Genomic DNA, 15091 nt, shown 5'->3' on the forward strand with positions numbered 1-15091 from the left:
AATAAATAAATAAATATTCTTTTTAGCTCTTCAGGATTGAGTATATATAATATACTTACACCTGTCTTTTTATTATTTTTTTAAGTCACATTAAAGATGTAGTTATTTTAAATGGTTAAAGCACTCTATGATTATATGTATTTTGTTCAAATCTACCTTATGTTTTCTGCCCCTTTTACTGTATTGGCAGAAGACTCTAAAAGGTTATGGCTTTAGGTTTTGATTTCATGGTTTTGAAATATAAATGGCAGATATTTTTTTTTTGCTCTTTTTTTCCCTTAATTTTTGACATAGGATGCTTATGATAGATGGTATCTACTCTGGTATCACTGGGCTTTTTGCTTTGAGGCAGAGTCATACTGTGCAGCCTTAGATGTCTACACACACACACCCCTCCTGCCTCTGCTTCCTGAGTGGTATGAGTACAGGCACAAGCCAACATGCCTAGCCTATCACTAGGATTTTTAACGAACCCAAACATGCTTTTTGAGAATATCCTAAACATGGTTTTGAGAAAAGTTAATATAAAGTTACAGAGCTCCACACTGATATGTTAATTACAGTTGTAGGCAGAGCCTTGGTAGTTTGTCGACAACAGTATAATTACTACATTAGCGACTTCGAGATATTAGATAAACAAATTTATTCTGCAGAATAAAAAGGGTTTTAAATACAAATCTTTTAGCCGCCTTGCCTCCTGGGTTCACTAGTGAAAACATTTGTATATTTATGCTGTGGTAACACAATTGGAAAGCAGGAGAGGGGGAAGGAGGAGGGGGTGGAGTAAAATAGAGTATTTAACAGACTTTGGAAGGTTGAGGATTTTACATTAGTTTATTGTGTGAGTGTAAACCCATGCATGCGTACGTACACCATGGTGTATGTGTGGAGCTCAGGGAAGAACTTGAGGGGTCAGTTCTCTCCTATCATGTGCATCCCAGGGACCAAACCAGGGTTGGGGTTTTTTTTTGATGTTTTGTTGTTGTTGTTTTTAAATTAATTTATTTATTCAGATACACCAGAAGAGGTCATCTGATCCCATTACAGATGCGAGCCACCATGTAGTTGGTGGGAACTGAACTCAGGATCTTGGGAAGTGCTCTTAACCACTGAGCCACCCCTCCAACCATCCCACCTCCACCCCCACCCCCAGGTTGTCTCTTGATGGCAAGTGTCTTTCCCTGCTAAGCCATCTTGCTAGTCTCTAAGTTTAGGGTTTTTTAAAATTGTTTTTATTTATGTGTATGTACCTGTGAAGTTTATTCATGTAGGAGCCCAGAGAATCCAGCAGTTGTCAGACTCTGGGGAACCGGAATTACAGGTGGTTATGCACCACCATGAGGGTGCTGGGTACCTACTGAACCCAGTCCTTTGCAAGAGTGGTGAGCACCTAACTGCTGTGCCATCTCCGCAGCTCCTCTGAGGCTAATCTTAACCCGAAGTGACTGCAAGAGAGAGAACAGGATCAGCTCTGGTTCTTACTAAACCAACGGAGGCCTTTGAGACATGTGTGATTGTCGTTTTAAAGATGTTCATCTATACTGTAGATAGCGACACCGTCCTGCTCCTTTGGGTAAACAGTATTGACTGTGGCATGAGAATTTGAACCCAAAGGCAAAGTGTGAAAAATTTCTGGATAAGGGGTCATTGTTCCTTTTGATATGGGAAGAAAGATACATTCAGACCTTAGGTGTAGCTGCTTTTCAGATTTATAAAGGAGGACTTAGAAAGCAGCTTTGAATAAGGCTGAATTTTGGTGGTGTCTGTAACAAGCATTCAGGAGGGGGAGGTAGAAGGAAGATAACTTTTAGGTTAGCCTGGGCTATGAGATCCTTGCCTCACCATTCTGCCAGTGTTTATTATAGAAATATGTTCATGTTTTCAATTAGGAAATGTTTTAATATTGGAGATAATACATTTAAAAACACAAAGCACAAAATGTAAAAATATAAGCTAAATCTCAAAAAGAAGGTATGGGGAGTGCTCATTGGTTTTGAATATGTACTACTCTTGCAGAAGATTTAAGTTTGGTTCTTAGCATCTACACTGGGTGGCTCACAACTGCCTGTAACTCCAGTTGCAAGGGATCAGAACTCACATACCCCTAAACACACACACACACACACACACACACACACACACACACACACACGAAAACCAATCCAAAACAAGACTATGCTATGGCTGGCTCGGTGGCTCGGTGGCTCGGTGGTTAAGAGGACTTCAGAGGACCTGGGTTGATTTCCAGTCCCTACAGGGTGGGTCACACCATCTGTAACTTCGGCTCTAAGGCACCCAACATTCTTCTTGCTCTCTGCCACCAGGCATGTAAATGGTGCATAAACAGAAATGCAGGCACAACTCCCATGCAAGTTTAAAAAATAAAAAAAAAATTGTATAGATACAGAACTTAAGAAGTAGAACATAGGGGCTGGAGAGATGGCTCAGTGGGTAAGAGCAGTAGGCTCTCTTCCAGAGGACCAGTTCAATCCCAGCACGCATTCTGTGGCGGACAACCATCTATAGCTGTGGGTCCAGGGGATCTGATGCCCTCTTCCAGCCTTTCTGGCACTTGGCAGGCGCAAGATGCAGTCACATGCAAACAAATCAACCAGACACAGAGAATTGAAATTTTTTTTAAAAAAAGCAGGAATTACTATTTTTTATTTGGGAACTGAAATATTTCAAACATCGATAGATTTAGTATCTTTTATGAAAACTATTTATAATTATACTGTGTGTGTGGCTAGAGATCGAGCCTGGGGTCTCACATGGGCTAGGAAGCTACTGAGCTAGCTCCTAAGCCTTGTAAAGAACTGTTGAAAGACCGTGCATTTCTGTTTATTGTTGAAACAGGTGGTGATTTAAAAAAAACCAGGGTGGGGCTGGGAATGTAGCAAAATTCTAGCATTCTTGCTTAGCATGTGCAAAGCCGTGGCCTCAGTCCCCAGCACTGTGCAGACAAACAAACAAGAAACCCAGGTTGGTTGTATTACTGTAAGAAGCTTCAGAGACAGGGAGAAAAGCTTGCTAAGGAGGAAGAAAAGGATTTTGTGTGAGCATGCTACACTCCGACGTAGATTGTGTTCTGTTTTTCCCTTCAGGGAAATGACAAGTCAAGGTATATAGGCTCTGAGAATTTGTACTTTTTCATGTTCTGACAGAACTGCTAACTTAAGTGTGTGATAACAGCCAATTTCTAGATGTCAGAGACGTTTATTAACTGTCTTTTGAGTGTTTAGGGCCTACTCAAGGGCCGTGCCTCCACCTCATCGTTCTTGCTGGTTTTTTAGCTCGGACTCTAATTTTTATTTTCTTGGTAATTTGTTGTCTTATTGTTAAAACAGGGAAACTTTAAGTAAATAAAGAGTGTTTTTAAACAGTGCCTATGGTTTAATTCAGGGGGTAGCTATATGCATATAGCCATGTACATAAACAAAAACATAAAATGCCTCCGGTTTCACCCTGGCAGTCTTTGTGAGTGTGGAAAGCTAATTATGGCAGTTCTGCAGAGTCAGATTCTAGATCTGCTGCTGCCATCTCTGGGCTAAAGAGTATTAAACTTTTCTGTGATGGTTTCTTTATAAAATGATGAGAAAACATTTGCCTCATTGAGTGGTTGGGAGGATAAAAAGGTTACTAAACACAAAAGACTTATGGGTTGGAGTAATTATGCCTTCAGATGCGGGCTGGTCTCGTACTCTTTTGTTAGACTTTGATTAGATTACCATGTATTTGTAGGGAGATGTTCTTTCTAGAACCATGTTCTTTGGTCACATGATTATGTGTAATGTGAGCCTTATTAATACTCTGTCAGCGTTTGAGGTTGGAACATAAGTATGCAGTTGTACCCAGAGGAATCCAGCAAGAGGGAGAGCTGAGCACCATAGCAACGGTTGCTGTTTGTGTCCTCTTCACCAGCTGCCCAAGACACATTGACGCTTTAATCCTGTTTTCACTGATAGTTTGGGATGTAGCCTTGCCTCGGCGAAATGAGCTGGTTGAGTTGTGCAGTCTTAGAGGAGACTTTCTGATCACATGTTTGGGAGTGTCTGTCTCTTATGAAATATGAGGCGATAAAGCTTTGTCTATATGAGAAAGGACGGAGTAAGCCTCAGCATTCAGTCAGTTGCTTCCATGTGGTATGGTGGCATGAGTGACGTGAGAAGTCATGTTCAATGTGTAGCGAGATTTATGATCTTATGCTCTGTGGTTCCACATAAACACCCATGCACACATATACATGTAATAGATTACAGGTTGTCTGCTGGGGGTTTTAGAAACCCAAACTTCACCGTGCTTTTCTTTTTTCATTACCAAATACTTTTTTGAGGTAGATAGCAAACACTTTACAGCCTTTGTTTCGCATTGGTTGGCTTAATGTAACCATACCTATCTAATTTTCATTTCTAACAGGTTGAAATATTTCATACCTTATGATGTACTTTTAAATAGAAACTGCTAAATTTTAGCTGCTTACTTAGCAAGGGAGGACAAACATTCAGTTCTGGAAGATTTGAGAAGCTGTTACATACTAGGCTCTGTTCTGAATACTAGTAACACCCAAATGAGTGTTGTGGTATGATTTTGCATGCACGCGCACGTGTGTGTGTGTGTGTGTGTGTGTGTGTGTGTCTATTCCAGTATACATCGCCTCTCAAACAATGATACCTTTTTTGTTTTTTGATTGCTCCATTAAGATTCAGTAGTATAAATGTACTGTTTGGGATAATTTAAACATTCAGTATAATATATTGGGCTAATAAACCTGAAGGATTTAACACAATTAACTCTCTTTATTCTCTAGGTATTATCAACCCAAAGAACCCAAAGGAAGCACCAAAGTCTTTCAGCTTTGACTACTCTTACTGGTCTCACACCTCGGTGAGTCTACTGCCTCCCTTTTCCTTCTTTGTCTTTCCCTTATCTTCAGTTGTTCCAGGATCCGGTTCTAGTTTTCTGAGTGTGGTCAGGGATCAGTTCTCTGTGCGTTTCAGGGAGAGGTATTGGGTTTTTTGTTTTTTTTTGTTTTTTTGTTCTTTTTTTTCGGAGCTGGGGGCCGAACCCACGGCCTTGTGCTTGCTACCACTGAGCCAAATCCCCAACCCCAGGTTTTTTGTTTTTTAAGACAGAATCTCATTGCCCATATTGGCCTTGTACTCACTGTTTATCCCAGTCTAACTTTCAACCTTGGGGCAGCATTCCTGACTTACCTTCTCAACTGCTGGGATTACAGGAATGGGCAACACCACCTAGCTAAGAAGTTCCCAGTTCATGAGTTCATTTAAAAATTATTTATTTGTTCATTCACAGGTTTTGTGTGTGTGTGTGTGTGTGTGTGTGTGTGTGTGTGTGTGTGTGTGTGTGGCGGGGTGTGCATGTGTGCACATGTGGAAGCTAGAGGTTGGTATCTGGTGTGCTCCTCTATCACTTTCCGCCATATTGAGCCAGGATTTCTCTGAACCTGTAGCTCGCCAACTAGCTAGATTGTCTGGTCAATGACCCTTAGGACCCCCCTGACTACGTCTCAGTACTAGGGTTAAAGATACGTGCTACTCTGGGCAGCTTTTATGTGGGGACCAGGGTTCTAAACTTAGACTTTTATGTTTGCACAGAAGCACCTTACCCACGGAGCCATATCCCCAGCCTCTTAATCTATCTTAATTTTAATTTTTAAAGACAGATGTTTTAAAGCTCTGATACGGTGGCACACACTTTTAGACCCAGCAGTCAGGAGACAGAGGCAGGTGGATTTCTGTGAGTTCAAAGCCAGCCTGGTCTGCAGATCAGGATCCAGGTCAGCCAGGGCTACACAGTGAGACTCTGTCTCAAAAACCCAAAAATCAAAAACTTAAAGAAAAAGTGAGACTGGCCTTGAGTTCCTCACTCTTGCCTCTTCCTTCACAGTGATGGAATTACAACTCTGTGACTTCACCCAGCCCTAATTTAGTTTGATATAGAGAATACTACCTACAGAATAAAATATTCACTTTCATCAAGCATTTTGATTCTTCCCTGACACCTTTAGTCAGTAAAGAACCAGATCTGCTGACTTTTAAAGGCTGCTTCTAAACCTGAGTTTGCTTCCATTTCTTTGCTTCTGTTTCTTAGGCATTTAAAGTTTTTCCTGCTCTGTGAGGAAAGATGTTCCAACTATCCACAGAGCCTAATATCAAGGAAAGGGCTGAGGGAGGAAATGGAACTGCTCTTCAACAAAGTTGTATTTATTAAAAACAGCCACACTATTAGAGTGAGTTCAAAGAAGCAGTTTCATATGTGAGCCTGGCCGCTGGTCTGTTATTTGGATTTTCTCTTAAGAAAATCGTGGAGCTCTAACTCTACAGTGTCTCCTGTATGTCTGTATAAAGTGGAAAAAAAGTACATGGATGGTTCTCAAAATGTGTAGTCTAGCTTAAATGACTAGCCCATTTCCAAACCTTTTTTAAGATATGGAAGCAGTCAAGTATGGGAAAGAGTATTAGTAACACAACTTCCCTATCTTCACAGCCTGAAGACCCCTGCTTTGCATCTCAGAGCCGCGTGTACAATGACATTGGGAAGGAGATGCTCTTGCATGCCTTCGAAGGCTATAATGTCTGTATCTTTGCCTATGGGCAGACCGGTGCTGGGAAATCCTACACGATGATGGGGAAACAAGAAGAGAGCCAGGCCGGGATCATCCCACAGGTAAGGCAGCAGCGTTAGCATCCATGCCCGTCCACGCTGTCCGTCTCAGATTGCTTTTCATTTGGCAAAAGTATACTCAGAGCCTCTGATATGCAAGGCGCTAAGGTAGACGACCCATCTACTTCCCTCAAAGGTGCTCACTACCAAGAGGGAAGATTGACAGGTACATACATAGACTCTTAGATGGAAAAGTTCACGTTTTCTAAAACATTTCTGCACTGCCATATTATCCTATCTTTTAGTGTTCTCAGCCTTTTTCTTAAAGTTTTTCCTGAATGTTGGAACACTCAGGAAGTGTTGGTCTAAGGACTGTGTCTTCCCCCCTGTCTTAGGATCTTGTTGCTGTGAACAGACACCATATTCAATGTAAGTTTTATAAAGGACAACATTTAATTGGGGCTGGCTTACAGGTTCAGAGGTTCAGTCCATTATCATCAAGGCAGGAACATGGCAGCCTCGCAGCATCTAGGCAGGCATGGTGCAGGAGGAGCTGAGTTCTACATCTTCACTGAAAGGAAGCCAGGAAGATACTAAGCATCCCTAGGCAGCCAGGAGGAGGGTCTCCAAGCTCACCCCAGTGACACACTTCCTCCAACAAGAACACACCTTCTTTTTTTTTTTTTTGAAGATTTTATTTATGTTATTCATATGAGTACACTGTAGCTGTCTTCAGACACATCAGAAGAGTGCATCAGATCCCATTATAGATGTCTATGAGCCACCACATGGTTGCTGGGGATTGAACTCAGGACCTCTGGAAGAACAGTTGGAGCTCTTAACCGCTGAGCCTTTTCTCCAACCCAAGACCACACCTTCTAATAGTGCCACTCCTTGGGCCAAGCTTATGCAAACCAAAACCTTCCACTCCCAGGTCTCCTTAGGCTTGTTCAAACACGTGAGTCTATGGAGGCCATACTTAAACTTAGCATAATAAAAAAACATTTAGTTCAACCATTTAAACTTCATAATTTTTTTTTTTTTTTTTTTTTTTTTTTTTTTTTTTTTTTTTGGTTCTTTTTTTTCGAGCTGGGGACCGAACCCAGGGCCTTGCGCTTCCTAGGTAAGCGCTCTACCACTGATCTAAATCCCCAGCCCCTTAGTTCAACTTTTAAAGTCCCCATAATCTATAGCAGAATCAACAATGTTAAAAGCCCAAAGTCCAAAATTCAAAGTCTCTACCAAGATCCTTTTAATCACTTAACTGTAATCCCCAATTAAGACTGGCAACCAGCTGGGCAAACTTCAAACTCTGCCATTTCCATGTCTGATGTCAAAGTAGTCTAAAGATTTTCAACTCCTTTTTTTCATAATGCTCTTCTTGAGACTTAACCAGAGAACAAAATCTATGATGGGCCTTTCTGAGAAGTTTTTTGTCTATTTAATTAATCTGAATCTTTTTACCTTAAACTTAGGCCCACTCTTAGGGCAAAAAGCAGACAAGGGTAAAAAGCAGCCACATTCTTCACCAAAATACCACAAAAGTAGTCTTTACAGCACACACTGAAATTCTTCTCCTCTGAAACCTCTTAGGCCAGGTCTGCACAGTTCAAATCACTCTCAGTAACAAAGATTTCTGAATCCCTACTAAGATAGCCCATTAAGCCCCATTTAAAGCATTCCTCTGGGGTTGGGGATTTAGCTCAGTGGTAGAGCGCTTGCCTAGCAAGCACAAGGCCCTGGGTTCGGTCCCCAGCTCCGAAAAATAGAAGAGGGGGGAAAAAAAAAAAGCATTCCTCTACTTTCCAAATCCAAACTCCACATTCTTCCAAATAAAAGCATGATCAGGCCTATCACAGCAATACCCCAGTCCCCGGTACCAACTTCTGTCTTAGTTAGGGTCTTGTTGCTGTGAACAGACACCATGACCAAGTTTTATAACGGACAACATTTAACTGGGGTTGGCTTACAGGTTCAAAGATTCAGTCCATTATCATCAAGGAGGGAGCATGGCAGCATCACAGCATCCAGGCAGGCATGGTGCAGGAGAGCTGAGTTCTACATCTTCACCTGAAGGAAGCCAAGAACAGACTGAGCATCCCCAGGCAACTAGGAGGAGGGTCTCCAAGCCCACCCCACAGTGACACACTTCCTCCAACAAGGCCACACCTTCTAATAGTGCCACTCCCTGGGCCAAGCATATACAAACCAATACACACACACACACACCCACACACACACACACACACACACACACACACACACACACACACACAGAGCCCATCAGAGTATATAATTTTTATTTAAAATATTGTTTCAAGTGTATGACAACGGGTTGGGGATTTAGCTCAGTGGTAGAGCGCTTGCCTAGCAACCGCAAGGCCCTGGGTTCGGTCCCCAGCTCCGAAAAAAAGAAAAAAAAAATCAAGTGTATGACGTCCATTTAGAGAGAGAAGAAGAAAGAATATCTTATTAATTAACCCACCTAACACTGTGGATGATGTAATAAGTCTGATCTGGGCTGTTCACAGTTCTTTTCCTTCTGCTTTCCTAGTTGTGTGAAGAACTTTTTGAGAAGATCAATGACAACTGTAATGAAGATATGTCTTACTCCGTGGAGGTGAGTATAGCTATTCCTGAAACCAGAGGCTTTTGTTTTCCTGTCTCCCCCCGACCCCCCCCAAAACAGGGTTGCTCAATTCAGGCCTGGTCTCAGTGTATCAGTGTAGGTGGAACTCACTATGTAGAACCGGCAGGCCTCAACCTCACAAAGATGTGCCTGCCTCTGCCTCTTGAGTGCTAGGACTGTGTGTACCGCCCCTGCCCAGCTTAAACTTGATCTTTTAAACTGCTGTGTAGAAGCACAGCTCAGAATGAAAGAAAAAAGTTCTATTTTAGGTGCCCTGAAAATGTGTGTTTAAAATTTTTAAATTAAGAAAGGTAAGGGTTAATGTTTGTATGCCCAAAGAGCTGTGATGCAGAAGAGTCTTCCTTTGAGGAAGTGTCACACTGTGGCACGCTGTGGTTTGCCACACTTCAGATCCATGTGCTTAAAGTCTGAAGTTACAGCTTTATAAAGGACAGAAGCATCCTTCGAAGCCAGACTCAGGCTGGGGATGTAGCCATCTTAGAATGCTTGCTTTGCTTGTCGATGGACCTGGACTCAGTCTCCAGCACTGGAGTAGATGAAGGATAGAGAATCAAAGTTAGACTTTTTAAAATTTCTGAGTCTGGTTTATTTTGTTTAATATGATCTCTAGTTACACCCATTTTCCTGCAATTAATAGAACTTCATTCATCCTTGTGACTCAATAAACCTCCATCGTAGGTGCTAAAGAGATGGCTCAGTGGTTAATATACTTGCTTATGTGTGAATGTGGGGACCACAGTTCAGATCCCCAGAACTTCTATAAAGACCTAGTAGGTAGTGGTCCTCTCATAAGGCAGAGGCAGAGGCAGAGGCAGAGGCAGAGGCAGAGGGGCAGAGGGGCAGAGGGGCAGAGGGGCAGAGGGGCAGAGGGGCAGAGAGAGAGGCAGAGAGGCAGAGAGGCAGAGAGAGAGGCAGAGAGGGAGAGGCAGAGGCAGAGGCAGGATGTCAAGGAAGCCAGGTAGCAAGGCAAACTGCATCAGAGCGCTCTGGGTCTGATTGCGAGATCCTGCTAAGGGGAACAGTGGAGGATGAGCTGATTCCCAACATGGAACCCTGTTCCACACACATCTTCCCACCACATATACACATAAAAATGAGAAAAGAAAAACCCTACTATTGGGGCTGGAGAGATGGCTCAGCAATTAAGAGTGCTTGCTGCTCTTCCACAGGACCCAGGTTTGGTTCCCAGCACCAGGTCAAGTGGCTCACAGGTCTGTGACTCTAGCTCTAGGGGACCTGATGCCATCTGCTGTCCTCTGCCAGCAACTGCACTCTCAGGGATGTATACACGCAGATACACAAACATACACATAAGCAAACATCTGAAAATCCCATTAGACAAGTCTGCATTATAATACAATAGCATACAATAGCACACGATAACATGTATAACGTGTTTCATTGTATTTGCGTATTCATATGTAGTGTATCTTTTTTCCATCTTTATTAAATTGGGTATTTCTTATTTACATTTCAAATGTTATTCCCTTTCCCAGTTTCCAGGCCAACATTCCCCTAACCTCTCCCCTCCTTCTATGTGAGTGTTCCCTTCCCCACCCTCCCCCCATTACCGCCCTCCCCCCAAGAATCCCGTTCACTGGGGGTTCAGTCTTGGTAGGACCAAGGGCTTCCCCTTCCACTGGTGCTCTTACTAGGCTATTCATTGCCACCTATGCAGTTGGAGCCCAGGGTGAGTCCATGTATAGTCTTTGGGTAGTGGCTTAGTCCCTGGAATATGTAGTGTATCTTGATCATATTCTCTCTTATCACCCTTTTTTTCTTCCTTCCATTTTTACTGATTCTCTGTTTTGGGGTGAGTCCTTTCTTCATATTTTCTTAGGGGGAGGGTGTGACCCACTGAGTCTAGTTACAGGAGTTACAGGAACCTGGCTAAGCAGTTATTTACAGAAGCATGGGCAGCTTATCAGCAGCTTCATTGCTGAAGAAAATGTCTCTTTTTTTCCTTAGCAACCATTAAGCATTTCCTCAGGGAAGGATGGAGCCTCATGGGCCCGACTCTCTAGCAACTCAGCTGCCTGTGAATTCTCAGAGAGGGATGAGGGTTTGTGAATTGCTTCCCTTCCCTTCCATTGCAGATGTTGACAGTACAGTCTCGGGCACGTCATCACAGACCTTGTGAACTCGTGACTGCCGGGCCATCTCATGCTCAGAAGCCAGAGTTCTGCAGCGTTGTACCCCTTCCTCCAGTTCTTATGTCATTCTGCCCTCTCTTCCACTGTGCCCCTGAGCCTTGACGGAGTGATGCAGAGTTCACTTGGGGCTGGGCATTCAGCACTTGCTTAGCTTTGCACAAAGTTCAGGCTGGAGGAGAGTTCATCCAGCCGATCTTAGGAAGCCAACACGCTGTGCTGCTTTCCTGTGAGGGGTAACTTCTCACATTGGCACGGCCAGCATGTTGGTATTTTGTGGAAATCCTGATGGTTTTATGAGCAAGGAATTAGAGGAAAGGGAATTGGTTAGACAAGTACTGCTTCAGACTAGGAAATACAGCATGGTCCCTTCACCACCACTACAGGCATGTCTTGCTGATGGGACAAGAATGCATGGAGTGCATTGTTTGAGCCTTCCTAAGTCTTTTGTAAGCCATCATCTTTGACTAACCACCACTCCTAGTGGATATCCATAGTTAATAGCACTGTGGTCAATTCCAAAGGATTAGTTACTGGACTGCTCAGCTCAAAGTGTTTGCTATAAAGGAGCCACAGTGCTGTGCGGATGTGGGATCCCAGCTCCAAGCAGGCAGGCACACCCAGTTCCCTGCTGCTCTCTTACCAGATGCTCCATGCCAGTGAGAGACCCTATTTAAAAATGCATATGGTGTCTGAGGAAGGACACCCGAGATGAGATTGACCTCTAGCATCCACATGCATGTCCACATGTGTACCCACTTGAACACACGCTAAACAAAAGAACAGTCATTGCTCTCTTGTTTTCTCTGCTCTGAGTATTATTTGTGTGTTTTAATTTTGATAAAAATATTAATTTATGGGGCTGGTTCAGCAGTTAAGAGCATTGTCTGCTTTTCCAGAGGATACAGGTTCAACTCAAGGCACCCACATGGTAGCTCACAACTGTCAGTACTTCTGGTTCCAGGGGCTCTGACGCCCTCGCAGATATACATATAGGCAAAAACATCAATCACATAAAATAAATACATTTTAAAAAAAGAAAGAGATAGAAATATTAATTTCCAGTCTCTTGGAATAACCTCACTTTAAGCCTCAATACCGACGGGCATATCTCTTTTTAAAATGCCAATAAGGCTGGGTGAGATGGTGCATTCCTATAATCTCAACACTTGGGGGCTGAGGCAGGAGGAGTGCAAGTTTGAGGCCTGGTTTAGCTGTAAAGAACCTGCTTCAAAAGAGAGTAATAAAGTTCTACTACAATATATATTTTCTGCTAAGAAAAATAGCCCTTCTGTGTACCTGTTTGCCTCTTCCTTCCTGAGAAGGACTGTCCCTGACCCATGCAGCAGGAAGTCCACACACTGCCAGTAGAATGAAGGGCCCAGGACTATGGTGTTCTGAAGAACAGTTGTACAGCTTTTGGGAACTTTTTAAAAATGAGAGAGAATCTCCTTTTTTCAGTTTAGGCTGACTTGGAATGCACGTTCCTTCTGCCTCTGCCTCCTGGATACTGAGTTTTCAAGGTCTATATCACTAGAGTTTTGAAAAGTGTTTAACATGTAGTATCTTTTCTAGATCCTTTGATTTACTTTCATAAAATGTTCCTAGGTGAGCTACATGGAAATTTACTGTGAGAGAGTACGAGATTTGCTGAATCCCAAAAACAAGGGTAATTTGCGTGTGCGTGAACACCCACTTCTCGGACCCTATGTGGAGGATCTGTCCAAGCTGGCAGTCACTTCCTACACTGACATTGCTGACCTCATGGATGCTGGGAACAAAGCCAGGTATGTAGGAAATAGACTGGTGACCAAATGAATCCGTTGGCGTGTTCTTTGGTTCTTTGGTTTTCAGTGTGAGAATTGAAGCAGCCCGAGTCTGGATAGCTGGGAGGGTAGGCTTCAGCATGTTAATAAGTAGCTGTCTTCTCATTAAAATGCTGCACTGTTGAAACAGTCAGAACTTCGGTTAGCTCTTAGGTATTGATTAAGGTATGGTAAAATGTTAGCTGTCATATCTAGATGAGGCTGTGATAGTAACTGGTCTGGAATAACGAGCCAGTTAAGAATAAAAGTTGCATGCTCTGGTGATTACCAAGGGCAGCTGCAGTATGAGACGGGATTGTGATGCGGGGCCTTTTGAGCTGTGGGGTAACTGGATGGGCTCACAAAGACAGCATTTTGCGCAGTTGTGTAAGCGACAGTCCTTTAGTCTAAGTAAGGGTAAGGCTGCTGTCTGTGATTGTTGTGCACAGTTGTATAGAGCCTGCTGACCACTGGAAGGATCCTCTTGTCAAACGGTCACCTTTGGTTTGTTTAGGACGGTGGCAGCTACCAACATGAACGAGACGAGTAGCCGTTCCCACGCTGTGTTTACCATTGTTTTTACCCAGAAGAAACAGGATCCTGAGACGAACCTTTCTACTGAGAAGGTGGGAGAACTGCTGATCTCTTAGGTTGCCAAGGGAGTTTGTGGAGAACTTCCTTTTACTCGGTGCATGTTTTGGACAGATTGGTGGTGTTCTCTCCCTTGGTGGGAGTGGTTTTTAACTTCTACTCACCATTTACCCCACACCAGTGTTCAGTGTGCTGGGTCTTTCATGGAACTGAAAGATAGAAAACACGGTTAAGAAAATGTGAAGCTTTGGGAAAATACTTTATTTATTTTATGCAAAACAGATAAGTGGGTCTTTTGGAGGAAAATACCATTTTTTCTTGACCAGACAGCAATAATGTTGATTGATAACATTATTGCAGGGATGTCCGCAGATGAATAGGCACACAGTCCACTTCATTCCTGGGAGATAACACTGTAACAACGCTAATGCTGTTTAAATACCTTTCTTTGCTTACCTGTTTGTTTTTGTTACTGAGAATTGAACCCAGAGACTATGGAGCCATTCCTAGCCCCTGGTTTCCTGTCGTGTTTCTGATGGATATCGAGGGCGGAAGCACACCAGGCACTCTAGGCAAGCTCTCTGCAGCCATTTTGGATTGTTACTTTCTCATTTCATTAGTAGTTAAATATGGAGCTAGGAAAGAAATTGCATGATTGAGTCATGGTTTTGCTACTCTTTACTTACATAACCTTTAACAAATTATCTTAACCTTCTTGATTTCCTTCTGTAACAACTTCAAAGGATTGTTTAAAGGATTAAATATTAATGTAGGCCAAGTGCATATAACAGTGTCTGTCACCAAGTAGCCACTCAGTATTTGTTTATTTTGTTGTTGTAACTAATAAAAATAATTATGATGGAACTTAAAATCAAGTTTCAGTCATCTGGAGTGGGGTGGTTGGGGTACTTAGAACTGAACGTAGGCCTCACATATGTTGGATAAGTGCTATGTACTGTGCTGTGAGTCTAGGTTTATTACTGCTAGTTAGACGGGATTCTCGGCCTTCAGCCTTGTAAAGTGAGTTACTTCTCATAGTGTTGTCACTGAAAGCTAGGATCCTTTTATGCCTAGAAACTACTATTTTGTTTCAGCTGATTGAACCCAGGGTATCCCTTCTAGATACTTTTGTCTAAACTGCCCTGAAAATTTTTGAACAGTTCCATTGAGGCATTATAAAGATATATAATAACCTACATATATTCAGAGTACACAGTTGGACCATTTTTGATGAATGCTTACATATGTGAAATAACTCACATACTGAGAAT

At 42.7% G+C, this 15091-nt stretch overlaps 1 protein-coding gene across 1 annotated transcript in view; it reads left to right on the forward strand.

Annotated features, from left to right (window-relative positions):
* The window catches only part of Kif1b (kinesin family member 1B), a 130739-nt gene that overhangs the window by 28113 nt on the left and 87535 nt on the right, over window positions 1-15091 (forward strand). Inside the window, exons 3-7 of the mRNA XM_032894543.1 lie at window positions 4808-4884; window positions 6508-6687; window positions 9179-9244; window positions 13033-13211; window positions 13744-13855. Of these exons, the coding sequence (XP_032750434.1) occupies window positions 4808-4884; window positions 6508-6687; window positions 9179-9244; window positions 13033-13211; window positions 13744-13855 (614 nt within the window). The remainder of the gene's footprint in view (window positions 1-4807; window positions 4885-6507; window positions 6688-9178; window positions 9245-13032; window positions 13212-13743; window positions 13856-15091) is intronic.

Source organism: Rattus rattus, chromosome 1, assembly GCF_011064425.1.
Source record: "Rattus rattus isolate New Zealand chromosome 1, Rrattus_CSIRO_v1, whole genome shotgun sequence".
In the NCBI taxonomy this organism is placed as follows: Eukaryota; Metazoa; Chordata; class Mammalia; order Rodentia; family Muridae; genus Rattus; species Rattus rattus.